Source organism: Poromitra crassiceps (assembly GCF_964638095.1).
Source record: "Poromitra crassiceps genome assembly, chromosome: 1".
Classification (NCBI taxonomy): domain Eukaryota; kingdom Metazoa; phylum Chordata; class Actinopteri; order Beryciformes; family Melamphaidae; genus Poromitra; species Poromitra crassiceps.
In genome coordinates, this window is record NC_139623.1 from 77,553,467 (window position 1) to 77,577,484 (window position 24,018).

The 24,018-nt window shown below is 43.8% G+C and overlaps 2 protein-coding genes across 2 annotated transcripts in view; one reads left to right on the forward strand and one right to left on the reverse strand.

Moving 5' to 3' along the window:
• LOC310782063 (short transient receptor potential channel 6-like) overlaps nt 1-1,605 on the forward strand; it is a gene marked incomplete at its 5' end in the record, with an annotated part of 37,320 nt that extends 35,715 nt beyond the window's left edge. The window contains 2 exons of the mRNA XM_083642726.1: nt 586-661; nt 1,279-1,605. Coding sequence (XP_083498852.1) covers nt 586-661; nt 1,279-1,406 — 204 coding nt within the window. The 3' untranslated portion in view covers nt 1,407-1,605. The remainder of the gene's footprint in view (nt 1-585; nt 662-1,278) is intronic.
• Nucleotides 1,606-3,323: 1,718 nt separating this feature from the next.
• The window catches only part of LOC310782055 (rho GTPase-activating protein 42-like), a 42,515-nt gene continuing 21,820 nt past the window's right edge, over nt 3,324-24,018 (reverse strand). The window contains exons 8-24 of the mRNA XM_083642713.1: nt 23,904-24,018; nt 22,839-22,939; nt 22,515-22,624; nt 19,175-19,253; nt 17,493-17,532; nt 17,316-17,378; nt 17,122-17,196; nt 16,878-16,962; nt 16,724-16,782; nt 16,364-16,469; nt 14,776-14,935; nt 14,215-14,365; nt 11,745-12,536; nt 9,301-9,460; nt 8,216-8,287; nt 4,277-4,356; nt 3,324-4,159 (exon numbers count right to left, since the gene is read on the reverse strand). The exon at nt 23,904-24,018 is cut by the window's right edge and continues 15 nt beyond it. Coding sequence (XP_083498839.1) covers nt 4,071-4,159; nt 4,277-4,356; nt 8,216-8,287; nt 9,301-9,460; nt 11,745-12,536; nt 14,215-14,365; nt 14,776-14,935; nt 16,364-16,469; nt 16,724-16,782; nt 16,878-16,962; nt 17,122-17,196; nt 17,316-17,378; nt 17,493-17,532; nt 19,175-19,253; nt 22,515-22,624; nt 22,839-22,939; nt 23,904-24,018 — 2,337 coding nt within the window. The 3' untranslated portion in view covers nt 3,324-4,070. The remainder of the gene's footprint in view (nt 4,160-4,276; nt 4,357-8,215; nt 8,288-9,300; nt 9,461-11,744; nt 12,537-14,214; nt 14,366-14,775; nt 14,936-16,363; nt 16,470-16,723; nt 16,783-16,877; nt 16,963-17,121; nt 17,197-17,315; nt 17,379-17,492; nt 17,533-19,174; nt 19,254-22,514; nt 22,625-22,838; nt 22,940-23,903) is intronic.

Consider the following 24,018-nt stretch of genomic DNA (forward strand, 5'->3'; position numbering starts at 1 on the left):
GTGTCAAAACACATTGCCTAGAGATTACACAGTATATGCACAGTGGTGAACAGTTCAACCAAAGAATGATTTCCCCTTTTCAGCTTGTTTCACTTGTTTATCAGAGGAGGCTGAGTGGCTCAAAACTATTCAGTATTTAACAGGAAAACGTAAAAACTTCAGAAAAATATGAAAAAAAGAAAGAAATTATAGTAATTTGTATAATGGAGATGTTTTTTTTTTGTCCCATAAATCATCTCACGACTCTCCAAAATTCCCTCATAACACCCAGATTGAGAACCACTGTCCTGGATCTTTTTTTTTCTGATTTCCCCCCATTTTCTCCCGAATTGTACTTGGCCAATTTCCCCCCTGCTGCCCCGGTCGTGCTCCACCCCCTCTGCCGATCTGGGGAGAGCCATAGACTAGCACCATGCTTCCTCCAACACATGCGCAGTTGCCAGCCGCTTCTTTTCACCTGACAGCGGGGAGCTTCACCAGCAAGACGTAGGTAGCACGTGGGAGGATCATGCTATTGCACTGTCCTGGATGATCTTGAAGAGACTATTGTGTAAATGCTAAAATGTAGAGCATTATATCTTACAGAAGATCATGAAGCGACTGATCAAACGTTACATCATCAAAGCCCAAACAGACAAGGAGAGTGACGAGATCACTGAAGGTAAGTTCAACATCACTATTTTGAGACTGCAATTATTACTATATTATGATCCAAAATGCCATATATCCATGTGGGGGGAAATGCTATCTGAAATTCAACTGCCATTTTCTTTTAAACACACATGATAACCAATAATTATGGAGGCATGATATGCAAAAAAAAAAAAATCACATTGCAATTATACGGACAGGACAGACATTGCAATTGTGATATGTGATACGATTGAGTGGGAATGCTATTTATTGTATTTAAATTTCACAGTATTTAAATTTCACATCAAGTGATGTGATTTTTACCAAACAAGCATGTTCCCTTACGTCTGGAGAATATGATTTGTAGGCCGGGACATCTCTGTAGCACCACAATGCTTCATTTAATGGTCTGTTGTGACACATTTGACCTTTATCAAATAATTGCAGGCTCCTGCGATTTGGATATTGCACTTGGCCTGGCCCTATTGCGATTTGGATTGATTTGATTAATTGTGCAGCCCAACTATTATGCTGTATCTTCATGCCAGAAATCCTTTTGTCCTCTCCCCCCCCGGAATGGTGGATATTACATTTATGAAAATCTTTCATTCTACTGACTAGGAGCCTTTTTGTCTCTTCTTCCAGGCGAGCTGAAGGAGATCAAGCAAGACATCTCTAGTCTGCGTTACGAGCTACTGGAGGAGAAATCTCAGAGCATGGAGACACTAGAGGCACTGCTGACGAGGCTAGGGACAATGGACTCACCCTCATAGTAGCAAATCCCCCGTCTCATTCACACACACACACACACACACACACACACACACACACACACACACACACACACACACACACTATCCACCTAAATAAACATAAACTATGAACATCACAGATGATCTATTCTTGAAAATCCACAGTTCCTTCAGTGGTTGTTCAAACTTGTACATACGACTGACTGTACAGTACAGAGGTTTTAAGTACCCACACTCACTATGGAATAATGGTGACAAAATGTTATGATAAACAATACAATGTATCTAAATGGATATAACATTAAAATACAAATGTATTACATGTTGTGTAATTTCTATGTTTAAATGTATATCTATTTGAACTGCTTATGACAATTGATTAAAGTTATGCGCTTCACTTCCAAATCTCGCTCACTCATGCTCACTCTCTCTCACAAACACACACTAGAAGTAAAGATTATGTTATTAGTGAATTCATTAAAAAAAGAAAAAGAAAAAAGAAAGGGGCCACATTATAATCTGTACAGATGCCTTTGGTCTATAATCCTAATTTGACTTAACTTCAAATACGTGGCTCATTGATATTGTTTTATTGCCTATGTTTGTCTTGGCTCTTGGGTAACAGCATTTACACACATGCATGCACTCAACCCCCCCCCCCCCCCCTCCACACACTCACATGCATGCAAGAACATCAATCTGTATCTAGTAGATAATACGGTACTATCTACAGATTACTTATCTTTCTCCTTCACTTACTGAGTACATAACAGTTGTTGTCACCAATAGTAACATTATACAAAATAACAAAAACAAAACAAATACTAAAAATAACTTTCTCTCACTGGTCTCTCTTTCCTTGTTTATACTGAACGCTATCAACACTGTATAAATACTATAAATACATATAAGTACTGTAGCCTAGGCATGGGTCGATTCCCAGTTTTACTGGTTCGGTTCGGTGTACGAGCCTATACCGGTTTGATCACGTGCAAACCGTTTTTTTTTTTTTTTTTAGGGTTAGGGATTTTTCGTATTAGCCTCTTCTCAAGTTGCACTAGTAGGAAAGTCTTATTTTGTTTATTATGTTGATGTTTGAAGAAAAGTTAAGCTAAATAGTTATGAGAAATAAAAACAGTGTGTTGTTACAGTTAAATGGTTCTGCTTATTTTTATTCAGTGTTAGTGTTGGTTGGCATACCATCTTAGAGGTGCATTATCGCCACGATTTATGGGGTACACTAAATCATTTTTTTTGTTTTTTGTAAAATTCGATATAGCGATTTGATACGTTTTTTGGGGGAATATCGAACTGGTTTCAAATTTTTCAAACCGACCCATGCCTACTGTAGCCTATACATGTACGTATATACTGTACATACGTATTGTATCAATAGTTAATACTAACATAATACAAAACAGATTAACTAACACATACTGAATTAATACTTGCTTTATATGTAATTAAATAGATAGATAGAAGATAGATATATAGAGATATGTACGTACATAATTATTTACTTTATAGGGTACAGTATATTGCATAATGTTTTTATTTTTTTATTCTTTTTAGGACTATCTGGCAATCAGAGAATCCATTGGCATGAGCTGGTTTGATTTTTTTTTATTGGGACTTTGTTCTATGGTATTAATAGGCTGATACTTATACCAAAATATGCTGTATATCATGAGCTATTGGATGAACCCAAGCAATTCTATGTTAAATCAGACATTCAGCATCTCATATAGCCAGAATAGAATGATCCTTGTTTCATAACCAAATGTTGCGACTTCAAACAAATCGTCGACTATTTGGGGTCACATCTAAAATGAATAAATAATCATTCTTTGGCCAAGCAACATACAGACGCAGTAACACACAGACACGGTTTGGCGCAGTAATACTGTGATGCAGATGCAGTCCCAGGTGTGTGTTTATGGGGTATTTTACAACAGCTTCACAAACATGGCTCAGCCAATCATAATCAAGGACCAGAACTATCCATTCTATAATGAAACATTTAAGTGCAATAAATTACCAAAGAAGTCTGAAAAATACCAGTATATTCCTTTATCAAGTGCTGTTGGCTGATTCAAAAAAGATATACTGTACCTACCAACAAATGATAAAGATTTATCTCAGGGGCACGTGTTGTTCCAGAGACAATGGATTAAACACGCAACTACAAAATTAATTTGATTTATTTTGAAAATGCATAAATTACAATTGATAAGAAAAAAACTTTTGCTTGTAGCCTATTGTAGATAAATTGTTGCAGGTACCTTTCTTGTAATTACAGCAAAGAAACTACCATTAATGTTAGGTATCAAAATCACAGCAAGACCAGTGGAAACTTGTCAAAGAAAGCAGACAACATTGTTCCAGCAGTTAGGCATAATGTCTAGTCTATCACATGCTGGTTAATCAGTTTTCAGGTATAGTAGTCAGATATACATATACATATACAATATACATATACATACATCTAGTTCATCATTCATATCCAGCCATAGTAGTCCAACATCCATATTGTTCAGTAATCACAGTCACAGTTACATGATAAATATAATACATCTTCGATCAGCAGCACAGAATATTACTGCATGTACTGTAGATCCCTACATTCTAGATGATTAAACTTAGACTTTTGAGTTATTGGTTAATGTGATGACACCATTTAGTTTATTACATGTATGTGATATAGTTTTCGGGTATGAGGCCGGTTCTACCATAGTATGTTGCCTGAAGCCAGCCTGGTTCCACAGACGGGTAAACTGCAGACACACAAAGAAGTCGCATCAGCAAGTCTGATACCAAGACAATGTCATGACCACCAAGATCCAGCAGGCAGTAAGGAGTTTACTGTGTGAGTGTGTGTTATATTTACTTACCGTTTGAGAACAGCGCCCCCTGGGGAAAGCTGAGCTCATGGCTGTGCTCTGCCTCACAGGAGTAAAGGGCCTTTGCTTCCCTAAAGAGAGAAACAGGCACATCATTTGTGATGAGCTGCAACCAGCTTGGTGCTTGGAGGGTGTGGCGTTTGGCATCTGTGGCTTCAATCAGGAAACTAAACTCCTGGCATTGTCGCCTCACAGCAAGAAGGTTGTGGGTTCGAATCTCCGCCAGGGCTTAAAATTCGGCGCGGGATTGGCGAGATTCGCGCATCTTTTTGGAAATTCCCGCATATTTTCAATTTATAAAGGGGGAGTAATAATCCCGCAATGGTAACGATTTCATACGGCCCGCCACTTGATATCACGTTATAGTGAAATCAGGCCCGCACCTCCGCTCGTTGTAAAACACAGAGAGCGCTCCCGAGGAGCCTGGACGAGGGGCTGATTTAATGCAGACCATTGCACGTCACACCAGGGTTGCCAGATACATTTCCATAGATGTGCAGTTCTTGGGCAGTTTTGTGCGCATTTTGGTGGGTTTTGAACTCTTTGTGCTGGAAACCGTCAGCAGTATCTGGCAACACACGGCTTCACACTCCAGACCAGCGGCCCTCTGTATCCACTTCATTAGCAGGTGATTCGGTTCACCCGAGTGAAAAACCAAGTGGAAAGAAAAACATTTGCACGCTAAAATGTTGTCTTTTGTTGGGAAGTGAACATGTCGCTGTCAAAAGGCAAAAGAAAGGTCGATGACGACGAGCACAGACAGTTTCAGGAGAAGAGTGATTTTTTTTTCTTCCATCGGGTTCAAAGGGAATGCCACCTGCCTCATTTGCAAAGAGAAAATCGCCGTACTAAAAGAATATAACCTGAAGCGAATAAGAATAAGAGAATAAGCAGGGATGCAAACTAGTCACCTTTAGGTAACAGTGAGTCACCTTTTTCATCCCAAAATAGGGCGCTTAAGTGAATGATTTTGTGTCTGCCCTATCTGTCACCTTTTTAACTCCATGACTTTGCATCCCTGAATAAGAGTCTATTACTATGTCTTTTGTCATTGTGTTTTATCTGGAGACTAAGCAGCCATAGGCTTTCAGTTGTATTAAAGCCTTTATTTTTTGTATTGAGTGATACACACTCAAACAACTAACTAAAACATTCATATCATATTATAATACCCCAGGTGTGCATAAACTACAGGTTAAGTAAAGACAAAAATGTGAAATTATTATTATCGTATCTGTTATCGGACAGGAGAAGCAGATATTTACCGGTTATTGTATCGGCTGAAAAAATCCCCCCCAAAGTCTATAAATCCCCCTTATCTGAAGAACATAAGGGGGGAATTCCCCCCAGTTTGCCAAGTGAATTTTAAGCCATGTCCACCCTGGTGTTTGCGTGGGTTTCCTCCGGGTGCTCTGGTTTCCTACCACAGTTCAAAGTTATGCTGTGTTTGTGTAGTATCGTAATGTAATCTAGTAAACTGTATATTATATATTATGTAACCTATGTTTCTGTACATATACTGTATATGACCGTGATGATTCTATGTAAAGCCCTTTGACACATGCTTGTGATAAGGGGCTATAAACATAACTGAACTGAACTAAATAACAGTGACCAATAACACACTGTATCGCTCTACCAGTATCTCCCTCCCTGTGTGTGTGTGTGTGTGTGTGTGCGTGTGTGTGTGTCAGAAATGTTACCTTCGTCAAAAACTTTGCTGAATTTGGAGCTATATTAAGCCAGCTTCCCAGCCAGCTAGCATAACATGGCTGGTACCTATGTATTCATCTGGTTGTCTAGTTTCTGATAATCCCGGAAGCTCCACTAGCTTTAAAAACATCAAACACAGAATGCACAGTGCCAAAGGAAATAATTACTGAGGTCAGGACCTCTGTGACCTCATGCTAATCACCTATGCAATGTGGCCCACCTGCAGTACCTTCACGGCCCACCAGGGGGCCGCAGCCCACACTTTGGTTGTCACTAGACCAATTTGGAGTGGATGTCACAGGTGCGCAGCAAATCTGCCATTTTGGCCTGAAGGAGACACCTCTGATTGGCTGTCATGGTTCTGTGCTGTTGTCCCATTGGCCATGGAGGGTTTTTTTCAGGCCCCTTCTAAACATGCAGTGAAATCCGGATTTTTACCAGCTGCTAGCCGGTCGTCCTGCATGTTTAGAAACTATTATCCGCCTTATGCGCACTCCCGCGAGTGTGGATCATTACCATCTTGAGCCCCTAGTACAGGATCTGCATTGTTGGCAAAACGGCTGTTGTTTAACACCGGCAGCTCATGTTCCGGATCATGTCTGAATGAGCGGGTGGTTAAATGGCACTTTACAAACCATTAATGTCCCTGTGCTATTTAATAATTTCATGAATGGACGTAGTTACGTGGCTGGATTATTTGGAAGAGAGCCAAATTAGGTGAGTAAACAAGTAAAAGTGTAATCGTTTCTTTCACCCCCATCTGCCAGTTTGAAAATGCAACAAGGAGATGATGACTTTTGTGGGGAGACATAAATTGAAAACTAGTCAGATATGACTTGAATGCCACTTGAAAAATCATCCACAGACAGTGTAACGTTAGTGCGACCACTATTTTGACTGGCGGCTTTTGGGCGATGTAACAAAAGGCACATTGCCACCCCACGTTATCGCCTGAATGCGTCGGAATGCATCTGGAACTTCACAGTGAGACATGTGCGTTATGGAGTAAGTGGAGAAGTGTTTGGCAGAGATCTCATGTTGTGGATGCGGTGTATGGAAACCTGTGCGCGCGTTTTGGGCAGTGCCTGGCCATTATTATAGTTCTTCAGGGTCTCCTCCGTACCGCACCCCAATCCTCCCCTCCCCCCGCGCTCCTCCCTCCCGCCCACTCTACTCACCATCGGCAGAGAAGATGGACCATTTCCAGCTGTTTCTAAACAAAGACCCCCTCCTGTCTAGAAAGGTAAAACTGGAAAATATCCTGCTCTGGCACGCCGGACATAGTCCAGACTTCATGTTTAGAAGTGGCTATAGAGTTTCAACTCTTGCAGGGAAAGAAATGTCTTGTGTCGCGGCTCCGGCGTATACTATACGCCGGAGCCGCGACACAAGACATTTCTTATATAGACACTGGCTATATTATGATGGCCATTTATTTGGATCCTAGACCATCCCGACAGTGAGTAGGGGTCACTTCCTGCCTCCAGTTCGGCTCCGCCCATGAAAATACGTAATCACTGTTGCAAACACACAAGGGGTCAATAGAGACAGTCCGCATGTCTGGGAACGCCCACAAAATGTTAAACGGCTGGCGCGCGAGTGGGGTAAAACCGCCCATATATCTCATGGGCTGACTCACCAAAAGACGGTGCTGCGGCTCTAAACTACAGGTTTGGGGGTTCTAGAGCAGAACACAAGACGTCTGCTCAGATGTGCGTTTACTGCGGTGGTTAAATCCCCGATCGTGTCTGCCTGGGCTGGGCTATCAGCTAAATTCTAACTTTGCTGAATGGATAGAACGGGGGTTTTTACCCCACCCTGACCACGCCCCCAGCCAGGCTGAGCCAGCTAAACCAGCATCTACGTGGCCTCAACCTATTGCCACTGGTCAAAATAGTGTATTACCTTACATTACATCACACGTGCAGTAAAGTTTCTTTACATTTTTGGGACCAACCGACTGACAGTCAGAGTGACTTATACTCTCTGCTGTTTGAGCACGTGGAACAGAGTGAGATAGCAAGAGAGTGAAGGAGGATTCCATCTATCAACGCATTTTACAACGCGCCTGCAGATTTGAATCTTGAATGACTCATGACTCATGTCAGATGAATGTGCAGTCTGTTTACACCTGATGATCTGTGCAGCTGAAGCGGTTGGGCCACAGTAAGAAAGGGCTGAGAGGTTACTGTTTTCTGTCTTTGAACATGGACATACCTTCCTCTGGGACAAACATCTAGTGCGGAGGAGAACACTGCACTCTCCCGCAGTGGTGCTCTGGAGGATAGTCTGTGTATAGACACACACACACACACACACACACACACACACACACACACACACACACACACACACACACACACACACACACACACACACACACAAATCAAGTACAGAGTTTAGAATGAATTTAGTTGTAATTGTTTGTTTTGAATTCCGTACTCACTCCTCTTATATATATATATATATATATATATATATATATATATATATATATATATATATATATATATATATATATATATATATTCAGTGTTTCCCCTAGAAAAAATTTCATTGAAATTTTGGGGGATGCATAAAAAAACACTGTATATATATATATATACAGTATATATATATATAAACACTGTATATATATACTGTATATATATATATATTATATATACAGTATATACGTATATATATATATTTCTTTTTTCTTCCGGATTTCCCCCCGGTTTTTCTCCCCAATTGTGCTTGGCCAATTTCTTGCTAGGGTGTATTCCGTTCTTTGCTCCACCCCCTCTGCCAATCTGGGGAGAGTTGTAAACTAGCACATGCTTCCTCCGATACATGTGCAATCGCCAACCGCTTCTTTTTACCTGCTGGACCGTAGGGCGTGGGAGGTTCACGTTATTTTCCCCAGTTCCCCTACCCCCAAACAGGCGCCCCCGACCAACCAGAGGAGGCACTAGTGCAGCGACCAGGCCACATACCCTCAATCTGGCTTCCCACCCGCAGACACAGCCAATTGTGCCTGTATGGATGCCCGACCAAGCCGGAGGTAACACGGGAGGTCAAACCTGCAACCCTTGTGTTCGTAGAATGCATTTCCTGAGACTTGACAAGATACGCCATCCCCTCATTTGAACCAGTGGTGGCTGATATATCACATTTGACTTTAAAAATGTGACTTTTAATTATAGCGCCCCTATTAGGTTAGGTCAGTGTAATTTTTTAAATGCTGGAACACAATGCAAAGATGCGTCGATGCGAGATATCAGGTGAACAGCAAAGTCAAATGATCACAAATGGACTCTTACATGGATGCGGGCCTCTGGTAGCCATTGCTGGCCGTGGCTCTGGGGTGTTTCGTGGTCAGATCGGAGCCGCTGCGGATGTGTGCAGGTTTGCGTTTGGCCGGTGTGTCTCGGGGGTCCAGCGACATCAGACTCTGTACTGAACCGTGACAGCTCTTGTAATCTAGAGTAGAAAACAGGCAATCATAACCAAAAACAAGCAGAGGCGTGACTGATATTTTACCTCATCATTTATCATTCTTTCACGTGCCAAACTACGATGGCATATTAGGGCCACTAGATAAAAAAACAACAACAATAATAATAATAGTAAATTAAGACGTAAAATAAAACGACCCAAATTGGGCTTCAAACGGCCCAAATTGGGCTTCAAACGGCCCAAATTTTCGGCCTGGCCTGCTTGGTATCTAATGCCCGGCCTGAATTATAATCCCAGTCCGCCCCTGCTCACGGGGGAGACTGGAGTTCAAGTCGGCAGAGGTAATAGCATGTATTTTGCTATGATATGGAATGTGATGCACAAACACATTGATTTGGTTGGGCATCTACAGTATACTGTATGCCTGTTTCAAACAGAAACCAAGTGAAACTGTTATTTAGGCAATATAGGCAGTAATATGACAACCTTCCTAAGGTGTTTCAAACAGACATATAGCTGAATTTACCCTAACAAGGTTGTCATATTACACAAATGCCTTTGCAGAACACTAAGACTGCGGCAGCTCAAAAAATTCAGGGTCAGTAAAGTAGCCATGACCCACTTCTACAGGTCGGCTATTGAGAGTGTGCTCACTTTCTCCATGCTTGTCTGGTTTGGTCACACAACCACTCAGGACAAGACTCGGCTGGAAAGAGTAGTACGCCGAGCAGCTAAAATTATCGGCTGTAGTCTCCCCTCACTGTCATCACTTTACTCAAAAAGAATAATCAGGAAGGCTAACAAAATCATTGCAGACCATTCTCATCCGGCACACCACCTATTTAACCTCCTCCCATCAGGCAGGAGATACAGGAGTATGAAGAGTAGAACATCTCGCTTCAGAGATAGCACCTACCTCCAAGCCATAAGGCACTTGAATTTGCACTGACACATTACCGTTGTCACTTTAAACTGTATGCACCTTAAACTGTATGCACTTTCTACTGTATATGCTGTAGCTGAGAACTGTTCCTGTATGTTTCCTGTCGTTGGCTGCTATGTTTTTTGTTTGTCTCTGAGAGTGAACCAAGACAAATTCCTATCAACTTTTGTTGACATGGCAATAAAATCTTTGAATCTTGAATCTTAAGTTAAATGACAGTTTCACTTGATTTCAGTTTGAAACAGACATATAAATGCCCAACCAAATCAATGTGTTTGTACAGCACATTCCAGTTCAAATATACATACTTCTGCATGCGCTGGGACGCGTCATCAGTGATGTTAACTGGGGTCGTGGGGTGTTTCGGGTCTGTCAACATCATACACCCTCGCCCAGTTGACCCAGCCGAGGCCGATTACGATCCCGACCCGCGTCCCAGAAGCAGCCGCTCACGGATCAGCCTTCCTACTCTGTCTGCAATGTTGCCCGCGGAAGGGTTGATCACGCCCAATCCGCTGCAATAGAGTTTAGTGCTACACCGCAGTATTGCAAGACCTTCGGTGCATGGAGGTCTAAGGCTCTGTGGGGTGATTCCAGGCCGGGCACCTCCTTCGTCTCACCAGAACCTCCCGCGGAAAAAGGCAATCCTACCATGCCGTACCATGAGCAGGGAGGATGCCTCAAGGAGGCCAGATAATAGCTAAATACAGGCTATTTCAAAACATATCACTGAAGTAACTTATGTGGAATCGAACCCGGGTCTCACGTGTGGGAGGGCAAAAGCTTACTCTCTTCACTATATAGACACGTTTCCTATATAGGATGGTTTTTTTCTCACAAAGTGTGAGAGTGGATGGGTGTGAGTGTGGATAAAACTCCCCATTTTAAGTTGCTAATCTTATGTTGCTTTCCTTGATGTTATTAATGTAGTACATTAACACACTAATGTATTTTTACTACATATCTTGTATACTGTACATAACAGATTTGTTTTATGTTTTATATTTTGTGTAACCTAACAGCTGTATTCTATAGTCTGTATTCTGTACCCTGTTTTTATATTTGCCTTATAACATCTAGGGACAAACATTGCAAACTAGCTTAGGCTATAAATGTCAGGATATATAACAAATAATGTTTCCTGTGAATGCTCTATGTTTATGCATCTGTCCCTATAGAAATAAACTTTTCAATCAATCAAATGTATGACTTTATAATCTCAGAGAATATTCAAGTTTTCTTTCTTGTAAATTTCCAACTTTAATCTCTGAGTTTTTCTAAAGGAATATTACCCCCCTCTATTTTATTTTTTATCTAATGGCCCTAATATGCCGTCATACAAAACAGACGATGAAATGAACACACCCTCTGATATGTGCAGGGAGGTGAGGGAGGAGGATGTGGAAAGCTGGTAGGGAAACAACGAGGAGGAGGAGGAAGAGGAGGAAGAGGCAGTCCTGTAAGCGGCCCTGTGCGGCCGGGGAGGTGAGGTAGCGTCTGCTGCGGCTCCGGCCTCCGTGCCGCCGCCAGACGCTGCTCTCTGCTCCGGAGGAGAGTGTGCACTCTTCAGGGAGCAGGTGGAGGACGCCCGCTGGACCGCTCGCTCCTCCCTGAGAGAGGAGGCGCGTTCCACCACCGCCGCCGCGTGCTGCAGCGAGGCCAAGGACGAGGCTCGAGAGGAGGGCGTTTTGGCCTCCTTCACAGATGAGGAAGATGAGGAAGACGAGGCGGCAGAGGCGGCGGTCAAACTCCCTTTGACGGGCGGACTCCTCTCTGTGTGAAGAGAGGAGGTGGAGGAGGAGCAGAAGGAGGAGGAGGGCTGCCGCGACGGGGCGTACTGGGAGGAGGACGTCCAGGAAGAGGATGGGGTGAGTGGAGGAGGGGAGGCAGCGCTGCTGTCTGCCTGGCTCTTTTTTTGCTCTTTCCCATTTGAGGAGTGATGGGACGGGGGGCAGGAGGAAGCCGCGGGGGGTGATGACGTGGTCACGGGTCGGGTGGTGGAGGAGGAGGAGGAGGAGGAAGGGGAGGAGGTGGGGACGGCAGTGGGAGAGAGGGGAGGGGAGGTCTGCGACAAGCCGTTCTTTTCGGAGGAGTGGGAGGAGAGAGACTCCCGGCTGCCCATCGGAGTTGTGCTGGGGCTGCTGCTGAACGTGTCGCCTGGAGGGAAGAGACAGAAACAAAAATCAAACATTTAAGTTCAGTGCTTACAGTGGAATGGTCAGATCTGCCGCCACATGTCTGCTCCTGCTGGCCTAAGTTTAATCATAAATGTCTATTTATGTCTATTTTCAAAAACTTTCAAGTCCTTGATCGCCCCCCTCCAAAAATTCACAAACTTTGAAGGATGTCAAGGACCTGTGGGAACGCTGTGTAATATGTATTTGCCTCTTCTCCGATGGAATTTCCCTGTATGATCACTGAACATAAGTGCAACATGGTGAGCCCAGACAGAAGCCCTTGAGCTTGTTGATCTTTTAAATAGTTTTACATACATACAATTTTTCTGCTATCAAACTCCATTGAAGCTGCGCTGGAAATATCTCAACGTGACGTCACATCCATCTCTGTTTAGCCAGTTATCCACAGGAAAACGAAAAAGACTCCACCAAACAGCAAAATGAGCCCAGATTCGGAGGTACATCACCAATGACTTCAGTGCTGAAGTGATTTAGGGCGGAATTTCCCAGACTGGGTTGGAGGAACAGGAAGAGAGTAAATGTGTATGTTGGAGCACATTCCACACATTCCACAATGTGAGCAGTCTACTGAATAAACTGTGATCCACTGATGAGTTTTGTCTGCATCTGAGACACGGGAAAAGTTTTCTTTCAAGTAACGGTTTACTGCTAATATTTGCTGGATAGATCATAGGTCATATCATCATCTGACCAATGTTTACTGTGCCAGTGTGCAATGTCTCCATCTGTGAAGTTCGAGGTTTCTCTGTTTTTCTGTGGTCGTTTCTTCGCTACCTGCTCCAGAACTGGCTGCCAAATGGTGTAAAAGTCGAGAGCACAGCCCCTTGTAGCGGAGCGTTTTCTTTTTCCAGGGTCATATTACAAATAAGGTCTCTAACGCAGAAATTGAAAGTTGGCGGAAGTCTTTCTTTCAATTTAAGGAGTAATATGTATTCTACAGAAGTGTAGTATAGGCTATCACCTTTTTTTGCTGCATTGGTTGAGAGGACGATCTTTCGGTACTGTGCCAAATATTGCTATTATTGCAAGAGGTTTGAGTGTTTATTTTCAATAGGTCCTTTTATATTCTGGCAGTGTTGGGGGTAACTCATTACAAAAGTAACATATTACATGTAATATAGTACTTTTAGCAGTAACTCAGTAATATAACTTATTACTTATAGGATTTCAGTAATATTATACCAGTTACTTTGTCAAGTAACTCAAGTTACAAATTGAGTTACAGTTAAATCAAAGCACAAATTAAAAAAAGATACAATCATTTTCTAATCAAACTGTGTGTTTTTATGCAAATAACCACGATAGATGACAATAACAAAGGAAAAGAATAACATTTAGAGTTTTGGATTGTTTACACTGATTTCAAGGCGGTTGAAAAGATTTTTCGGGATGTTCCGGGAACAATGTCATTCTGCTGCTACTGTTGTTTTGGTAAAAGTAACGCAAAAGTAGTGTAATAAGTAACGAGTTACTCTACACAGAAAGTAATATTGTAAAGTAACATATTACTTTCAAATGAAAGTAACTAGTAATATGTAGTATATTACATTTTGAAAGTAACTTGCCCAACACTGTATTCTGGTAATAATGAGGCATGGTATTCCTGAGTACTGAGATCAATGAGCTGTAAGACTCACTGTCGTTGTCTGCCAGGCACAGAGCTGGAGGGTAGAGGCGGGGCTTCCTCTTCCCAGATGACAGACAGATGGCCTTGCTCCTACGAGGGGCCGACCGAGAGGACGGGGCCTGAGGCAGCGGGACAGAGAGGTCCGGGGCCTCGCCAAAGATCTGACAGGACCATACACACACACACACACACACACACACACACACACACACACACACACACACACACACACACCGCACACACTGTTACCATCAGGACGGAGGTACAGGGTACAGCCTTTGCGGACTTCCCATGCCCAGAGATCTTTCATACCTTCCAGTATAGCTCCTCTGTTAAATAAACTCTGAAGATATAATAATATAATAGTAATCTAATAATCTTTCACTAGGATTGGTGTGGAGCACTTTGTGAACAAATATTAGTTACTTTATGCCATTACTGTTTGTATTGTGTTTTGTATTGACCTGTATTGTATAGTTAGTTGTCTGACTGCCACAGATGGAAACAATAATTTCCGAAAGTACAATAAACCAAACTAACTAATAAGGCGCGTGTGTGTAGGTAGGACTACCTTATGATGGTTTTCAATGATAATCTCCACCACAATGTTCTGGAATTTGATGTTCATCATGGCTGCCACCGTCTCTTCCTGTGACCTCATCAGCGTGGGACCGAAGATCATTCCCAGGTTTGAGACGGTCATCAGGTTTTGGTCACTATGAGCGGAGACTCTGTACACGTTGTGACACATACACAATTTTGCATGCATTTTTATTATATAACAGAATGTATTAAATTAATGTGAATGAATAAACTATGCAAATGTATGGTATCTATCTATAAAATTGAGTCTGTGGGCGATGTTTGTTTCAAGCTCTGTGTTCGGCCACAGCTATGCCGTTTTACGTGCAATCGGGCTGAAACCTCCAGGGTGTGTAAAGGGCACATGCGCGGGTGACATGAGGGAGCCGGATTTTTTAATTAGGCTAATTAGCTAATGATGTGATGTGATCAGTGATGATGTCATCAGTGATGTCATAAGGGCGCACACACACACGAGGCATTGTGACAAGACTGATCAGTGATGTCGCACACACACACACAAGGAGGCATTGTGACAAGACTGATCGGTGATGTCATAGGGGGGGCACACACACACACACACACAAACAAGGAGGCATTGTGACATCACTGATGCAATAACATTTAGTGAGCAACACACACACCCCCGCGCCAATAGAGCAGGCGAGGCCGAGCTATGGGCGAGGCCGGCTGTAATATAAAGCTGGACAGGTAAAGACACGTTCAATTAAAAAAGCAGACCTTTCTCAAATGTTAGTACATGTACAGTAGTCAGCCAGTTTGACTATCAGCACATTTTTACGTTGATTCACTGTATTTCTGAATGCATTTATTTGGGATTTATTTGTGCTAAATACTCTACTCAACTGGAGAGGATATAAAAAGTCAATAAAATGTTATTCATTTCAATTTGTAAAAATATTCACTTGCTTATTTGGACTAAACTGACTTGCTGACACTAGTGATTTAATTTGACAGTATGCATTTCACCATGAAACATTTTATTGCATATTTTGCGCTTCAGTTGGATCCTCCTATTTCCTATGTCCTACTTTCCCGTTGACTCCAATGAGTCCATAGAGAATATGCAATGAAAGCTAACACTAGATGATTCCACCTATAGTGATATATAATGAATGATAATATAACAGGGGTATTCAATTAAAATTCAAAGAGGTCCAGTTTCCTCGAGCAAATGTCCGGAACATCGCAACGTCTAAATTTGTGACAATTCAGTGCCATATATTGAAGTAGCCTAATAGTTCTATCAAAGTCTGCATGTAGTCAACAACTGACTGTTAAATCAAATAATGAAGTTTTTTTTTTTTCCATCTACATTTCAGGAACAGGACTTGACTGTCCTCCATAAATACCAATTCCACACAATGCTTATATTATATTCAAAGCAAGGTCCACCTCACATCATAAAGCCCAAATTAGCTTAATAGATAAGAGTATTTGCAATGCATAAATATACAGTAGAATGAAAAATTATTATTATTATTGTTGAAATACATTTTTAGGAAAACAAAATGTGCTGAGAGCCAAAGTGCTGTTTTGGGTGAATAGGTACGTACGTGAGAAGGTGATTGGTTAAGAGATCCAACATTTCTCTATTTTTGTCTGGTAGTTTGTGAACGAGGGCGTGAATCGCTCTCACTCGATACTTCTGGTCATCAGACTCTGTGAAACAAGCGAGTACAGTCAATGTCTGGAGAGTAAAGTTAAGTGATTCCTCCATTACTGTGTTTCCATAACAGATACTGCATGAGCCATGAGACAATAAATCCAAACAGTTGGAATACTACAGCTTGCACCTGCATGCACGAATGTGTGTTAAAATGTGATACAATTACATCCATCATATCTGTAGTAGTTTATTCAGCTCAGTTCAGGACAGCTTTATGATTTGAATTTAAGGCAACACGGGATCTTACTGGCAGCCTTGATGAAATCTTTATGCAGTCTGTAGGTCATCAGAGGTTCTGCCAGACACCTGTCCATACATTAGAAATAGTAAGCATCTCGTACCTCAGTTCATAATCACAAGCAATTTTATTTAAAAAAGGCTGGTATGGTACAGTATCTTACCGGAGATAATTCTTTAGGCCACTGGTGATGGTCTTGTTGTCCCAGGTGTCTGCATCCAGGTGAACGTCAGAAGGAGCTGTGGTCGCTACAGAGAAATATCAGTGGATACCAAATTACTTATCCGTAATGACTGATGGACGATTTTTAGTTGCACAATTTAAATTACACTTGATTATAATGGATCTTCTCTGTGCGGGAAATAACATAACATAATAACATCATACTGAGGTAGTGTGTTCCTCACCAAACACAGTAGACATCAACCGCTGCACTTTAGAGTTGACTCCTCCGGTCCTGTACAGTCCCATTGTGTTAATGCCTACATGGACATGCAACAACTATTTTAAGATACTCCATCAATCAACACTGCCAAATGTAAAAAGCTCAGAACAAATGCATTTCTCTCAGAATCATTCCTAATTTAACAATATGAATTACCTCTCATTCCCACCAGTTCAATACACCTCTTCACAAAGTTGAAGCCTGCCTCATTGAGAAATGCTGTAAAACAAACACACATTTCTACCAGCATTTCTGATACAGTGTAAGAAATATTAAGTAATATGACAATAATCACATTTTTCTACCAAGCAGAGATAAAATCAGGATACTTACTTTCTTCCTTCTTGCTCAGTAAAGAAGGCAGATTGTAGATCTGAAGAAAGCAAGATAGGGTAAAAACAGCGTAGGCATACTTTTTTATTTATTTAAAGCGATAGGCCAACTTTTTGGGAGTTTCACCCATTTGCCATATCACCCATACATAACTAAGATGCACAATACCTTTACCGTCACTCTCTGTACAGTAGGCTATACAGCAGTGGTTCTCAACCTTTTTGAGCCAAGACCCCCAAAAAGCTTTAGGGTGGTGTTCGTGACCCCCCTCCCGCCGCTGCCCAACCACATGATTTGCTAGTGTGCACGCATTCACACACTGATTTCACACACTCACTAAAATCTTTTTTATGCAGTTTATAGATTATATAGCTTTATATGCAATACTTAAATCACTGGTATGGGAGATTTAATGATCATGGGAATAAAATAATTTTCTTTTATTATTATTATTATTTTTTTGGACAATCATCCCGCGACCCCCCAAAATAATCTTGCAACCCACTCGGGGGTCCTGACCCCCAGGTTGAGAACCACTGGTATACAGTGAGCTACACTCGTCCAGTTAGTTAGTATTGGACAAAGCGGTACAGCCGTTCAAAGTCATATGTCCACTCTGCCTGCAGGGCTACAGGAGAGAGATAGAGTAGGCTACAGCGGGGGGTTGGGAGTTCCAAGTTACTGACCAAACACTCTATGCTGTCAGAATATAGAGCCATTTAACACTTATTTGAACACAAAAACATCACTGAATGCAACTTTAAGATGTCAACAGATAGCCTATTTGACTTTGGCAACATTGTGCATTTATTGAACTTGAAAAAACTTTCTTTGAACTTTGAATATATTTGAACTGAAAAGGAGAAATAAATGTAAAAAGAAAAGAAAAAAGGTAAATGGACTAAAATAAATTGTATATATTTTTTATATCGGTTATCTTGTTTTCATAACTGTGGGAAGCCAGAAATTTGATTAATTGTACAGCCTTAATGCTATTTGTCATTTAATTAGCCTGTAATTTGTCATTTACAGTTGAAGTAGTAGGCCTATTGAAACACTGCTATAGAGGAATACAAAGCTCTTACCCATCAGTGATGAACCACCTGTTTTACCATCATACGAGTGGATCAAACTGTACACTCTTTTTCTATGTAGCCTAACGTTACATGCTTTCCTGATGTTATTGTTTTATTGTTTAAAAGGATCACGCCAACATTTTGGGAGATTCGCCTCTTTGCCATCTTCCAGATAGTAAGACGAGAGGATAGATGCTCTTCTCTTCTCTGTGCGTGCAGTAGAAGAATAGCAGGCTACAGTTTGCACCGGCCAACATCTTGCAGCACCTGGCTACAGTGAAGATTTCAGCTAAAAACAGGTGTAAATGACATATTTTCAAGTCAACTTGGCATCTCAGGGCTTGTGGAGACTTGGATTACGCCAGTTAGCAGTATGGGTGAATTTCTTTTCTTTTTTTTAAATGTTTTTGCTCGTGTTAACGGGGGTAGGCTAGCCAGTACCAATGAGTACCATTCAACTAGCAGGAGGGGTGGGTCGCTATTTTTCTACTACACACACAGAGAAGAGAAGGGCATCTATCTTCTCGTCTTACTATCAGGAAGATGGCAAAAATGTGAATCTCCCAAAATGTTGGCGTGTTCCTTTAATATTGGACATGTTCATACAGGTTCTTTTCCATCCATGGCCTCCAGCCACAGACGTCTGTTGGAGTCGGAGAGAGCCTGCAGGGTGATGACGCCATGTCTGCAGAGAGAAAGGATCCTTTTACCTGAACCCATTCAAAAACACTACTAGCCGCACATCTCCCTATCAATTTATTTATTTATTCAAAGGGACACACACCCTCCCGTTTACCCTCCTCTCTCACCTCTCCACCACCTCCATGTTTACCCTCCCCTCTCACCTCTCCACCACCTCCATGTTTACCCTCCCCTCTCACCTCTCCACCACCTCCATGTTTACCCTCCTCTCTCACCTCTCCACCACCTCCATGTTTACCCTCCCCTCTCACCTCTCCACCACCTCCATGTTTACCCTCCCCTCTCACCTCTCCACCACCTCCATGTTTACCCTCCTCTCTCACCTCTAAACCACCTCCATGTTTACCCTCCTCTCTCACCTCGCCACCACCTCCATGTTGACCCTCCTCTCTCACCTCTCCACCACCTCCATGTTTACCCTCCCCTCTCACCTCTCCACCACCTCCATGTTTACCCTCCTCTCTCACCTCTCCACCACCTCCATGTTTACCCTCCTCTCTCACCTCTAAACCACCTCCATGTTTACCCTCCTCTCTCACCTCGCCACCACCTCCATGTTTACTCTCCCCTCTCCACCACCTCCATGTTTACCCTCACCTCTCCACCACCTCCATGTTTACCCTCCCCTCTCACCTCTCCACCACCTCCATGTTTACCCTCCTCTCTCACCTCTCCACCACCTCCATGTTTACTCTCCCCTCTCACCTCTCCACCACCTCCATGTTTACCCTCACCTCTCCACCACCTCCATGTTTACCCTCCCCTCTCACCTCTCCACCACCTCCATGTTTACCCTCCTCTCTCACCTCTCCACCACCTCCATGTTTACCCTCCTCTCTCACCTCTCCACCACCTCCATGTTTACTCTCCCCTCTCACCTCTCCACCACGTCCATGTTTACCCTCCTCTCTCACCTCTCCACCACCTCCAAGTTTACCCTCCTCTCTCACCTCTCCACCACCTCCATGTTTACCCTCCCCTCTCACCTCTCCACCACCTCCATGTTTACCCTCCTCTCTCACCTCTCCACCACCTCCATGTTTACCCTCCTCTCTCACCTCTCCACCACCTCCATGTTTACCCTCCCCTCTCACCTCTCCACCACCTCCATGTTTACCCTCCTCTCTCACCTCTCCACCACCTCCATGTTTACCCTCCTCTCTCACCTCTCCACCACCTCCATGTTTACCCTCCTCTCTCACCTCTCCACCACCTCCATGTTTACCCTCCTCTCTCACCTCTCCACCACCTCCATGTTTACCCTCCCCTCTCACCTCTCCACCACGTCCATGTTTACCCTCCTCTCTCACCTCTCCACCACCTCCATGTTTACCCTCCTCTCTCACCTCTCCACCACCTCCATGTTTACCCTCCTCTCTCACCTCTCCACCACCTCCATGTTTACCCTCCTCTCTCACCTCTCCACCACCTCCATGTTTACCCTCCTCTCTCACCTCTAAACCACCTCCATGTTTACCCTCCTCTCTCACCTCTAAACCACCTCCATGTTTACCCTCCTCTCTCACCTCTCCACCACCTCCATGTTTACCCTCCTCTCTCACCTCTCCACCACCTCCATGTTTACCCTCCTCTCTCACCTCTCCACCACCTCCATGTTTACTCTCCCCTCTCCACCACCTCCATGTTTACTCTCCCCTCTCCACCACCTCCATGTTTACTCTCACCTCTCCACCACCTCCATGTTTACTCTCACCTCTCCACCACCTCCATGTTTACTCTCCCCTCTCCACCACCTCCATGTTTACCCTCCCCTCTCCACCACCTCCATGTTTACTCTCCCCTCTCCACCACCTCCATGTTTACTCTCACCTCTCCACCACCTCCATGTTTACTCTCACCTCTCCACCACCTCCATGTTTACTCTCACCTCTCCACCACCTCCATGTTTACTCTCCCCTCTCCACCACCTCCATGTTTACTCTCCCCTCTCCACCACCTCCATGTTTACTCTCCCCTCTCCACCACCTCCATGTTTACTCTCACCTCTCCACCACCTCCATGTTTACTCTCACCTCTCCACCACCTCCATGTTTACTCTCCCCTCTCCACCACCTCCATGTTTACTCTCCCCTCTCCACCACCTCCATGTTTACTCTCCCCTCTCCACCACCTCCATGTTTACTCTCACCTCTCCACCACCTCCATGTTTACTCTCCCCTCTCCACCACCTCCATGTTTACCCTCCTCTCTCCCCTCTCCACCACCTCCATGTTTACTCTCCCCTCTCCACCACCTCCATGTTTACTCTCCCCTCTCCACCACCTCCATGTTTACTCTCACCTCTCCACCACCTCCATGTTTACTCTCCCCTCTCCACCACCTCCATGTTTACTCTCCCCTCTCCACCACCTCCATGTTTACTCTCACCTCTCCACCACCTCCATGTTTACTCTCCCCTCTCCACCACCTCCATGTTTACACTCCCCTCTCACCTCTCCACCACCTCCATGTTTACCCTCCTCTCTCACCTCTCCACCACCTCCATGTTTACCCTCCCCTCTCACCTCTCCATGTTTACTCTCCCCTCTCCACCACCTCCATGTTTACTCTCCCCTCTCACCTCTCCACCACCTCCATGTTTACACTCCTCTCTCACCTCTAAACCACCTCCATGTTTACCCTCCTCTCTCACCTCTCCACCACCTCCATGTTTACCCTCCTCTCTCACCTCTCCACCACCTCCATGTTTACCCTCCTCTCTCACCTCTCCACCACCTCCATGTTTACCCTCCCCTCTCACCTCTCCACCACCTCCATGTTTACCCTCCTCTCTCACCTCTCCACCACCTCCATGTTTACCCTCCCCTCTCACCTCTCCACCACCTCCATGTTTACCCTCCCCTCTCACCTCTCCACCACCTCCATGTTTACTCTCCCCTCTCACCTCTCCACCACCTCCATGTTTACCCTCCTCTCTCACCTCTAAACCACCTCCATGTTTACCCTCCCCTCTCACCTCTCCACCACCTCCATGTTTACTCTCCCCTCTCCACCACCTCCATGTTTACCCTCCCCTCTCACCTCTCCACCACCTCCATGTTTACCCTCCTCTCTCACCTCTCCACCACCTCCATGTTTACCCTCCTCTCTCACCTCTCCACCACCTCCATGTTTACTCTCACCTCTCCACCACCTCCATGTTTACCCTCCCCTCTCACCTCTCCACCACCTCCATGTTTACTCTCCCCTCTCCACCACCTCCATGGTTACACTCCCCTCTCACCTCTCCACCACCTCGATGTCGAAGCAGAAGCGTTTGTCTATGGAATCCGTCTTCCTTCTGACACAGGAGCGCAGCCTGAACATCTCAGGTGCTACATTCACCACGCCATTCTGTCAAGATGGAGATACGATTGCAGCACGCAGTCAGCATTTTGTTGAATGTGTGGAGAGAAGTTAAAGCATTAGGTCACTAGCTTAGGTTTTTAGCAAAGGAGAGCTTTTCGTATTGCGGCAAACAAACAGTGTAGTTAAGTCTTTGAAACCCTCAAGGTATTCTTCCTGACAATAGGGACCTATCTTCAGGTTGTACTGTGTAGCAGCTCACCTGTCTGCTGGCTGGTCTGGCCTCTGTGTTGCTCATGGTGAACATCTTAGAGCCTTTCTCATATGTACAGTAGTATCTGGTCCACGCAGAGCCCAATGCACCTGCAACACATTACAGAGCAGAGCATAGTGACTAAAGATACTGTAGAGTTTTGCTAATGCTTGCATACAAAATCTTTTCCAAGTGAACACCTGTAGCTACAGTATGTACGTGTGTCTGTGTGTGAGAAACACCTGTAGCTATGTACCTGTGTCTGTGTGTGAGAAACAGCTGTAGCTATGTACCTGTGTCTGTGTGTGAGAAACACCTGTAGCTATGTACGTGTGTCTGTGTGTGAGAAAAACAATGTGTTGCTGAGTAAGGGCCTGTGTCCACCTAGTGTCTTTTCATCAGCTCCGGCGTCTATTTTCAGTTGTTTCCAATGGGGGAGAGCGTATGCGGGCGCACACGGACGTCTAGAGAAAGTGCGCAGCGCCCAGCATCTATTTTCACAGCGCTCCCGCGTTTTTGTGCGCCCGACTCCCAGCGCTTCCAGCTGAAAATATTTGAACTTTTCAGAAAGACGCTGGTGTCGGTTGCTCCTTTTCTGGCAACTAATCATATGGAGAAACTATCGCAACAGAGACAGAAAGGCTCAATTGTGGGGGCAGATTGGCTAGACAATATTTCTGGTGAGTGTTGAGCTAAATCACTGTATGTGTGTTGTTTGCTAATGTTAGCTGTCAGCTATCAAGCTACTACCGCACTGAACTAACGTTAGTTTCAGATGTTAATTGTGCACTGAGATCAGCGCTTCTCAGCGTACTTCCAGCGTTTAACGGTCGGAAAAAGACGCTAGGTGGACACAGGCCCTAAATATGACTTTTGTTTTCCTTGGGCGTAAAGGCATTGCAGTGAGTGAGAGTGAGAAAGAGGTAGAGACAAGAAGTGTGTGTGTACTGTGTGTGTGTGTGTGTGTGTGTGTGTGTGTGTGTGTGTGTGTGTGTGTGTGTGTGTGTGTGTGTGTGTGTGTGTGTGTGTGTGTGTGTGTGTGCGTGCGTGTGTGTGTGTGTTTGAGTATCTTACGTTTCTCCTGTATATACAGATATCCCTCCATTGTAAAGCTGCCAGGGGCTTTGAAGTCAGCTTCTGCAGAACGGATCCTTTTCATCAGCCTCTCAACCTCCGCACGGGTACTTTC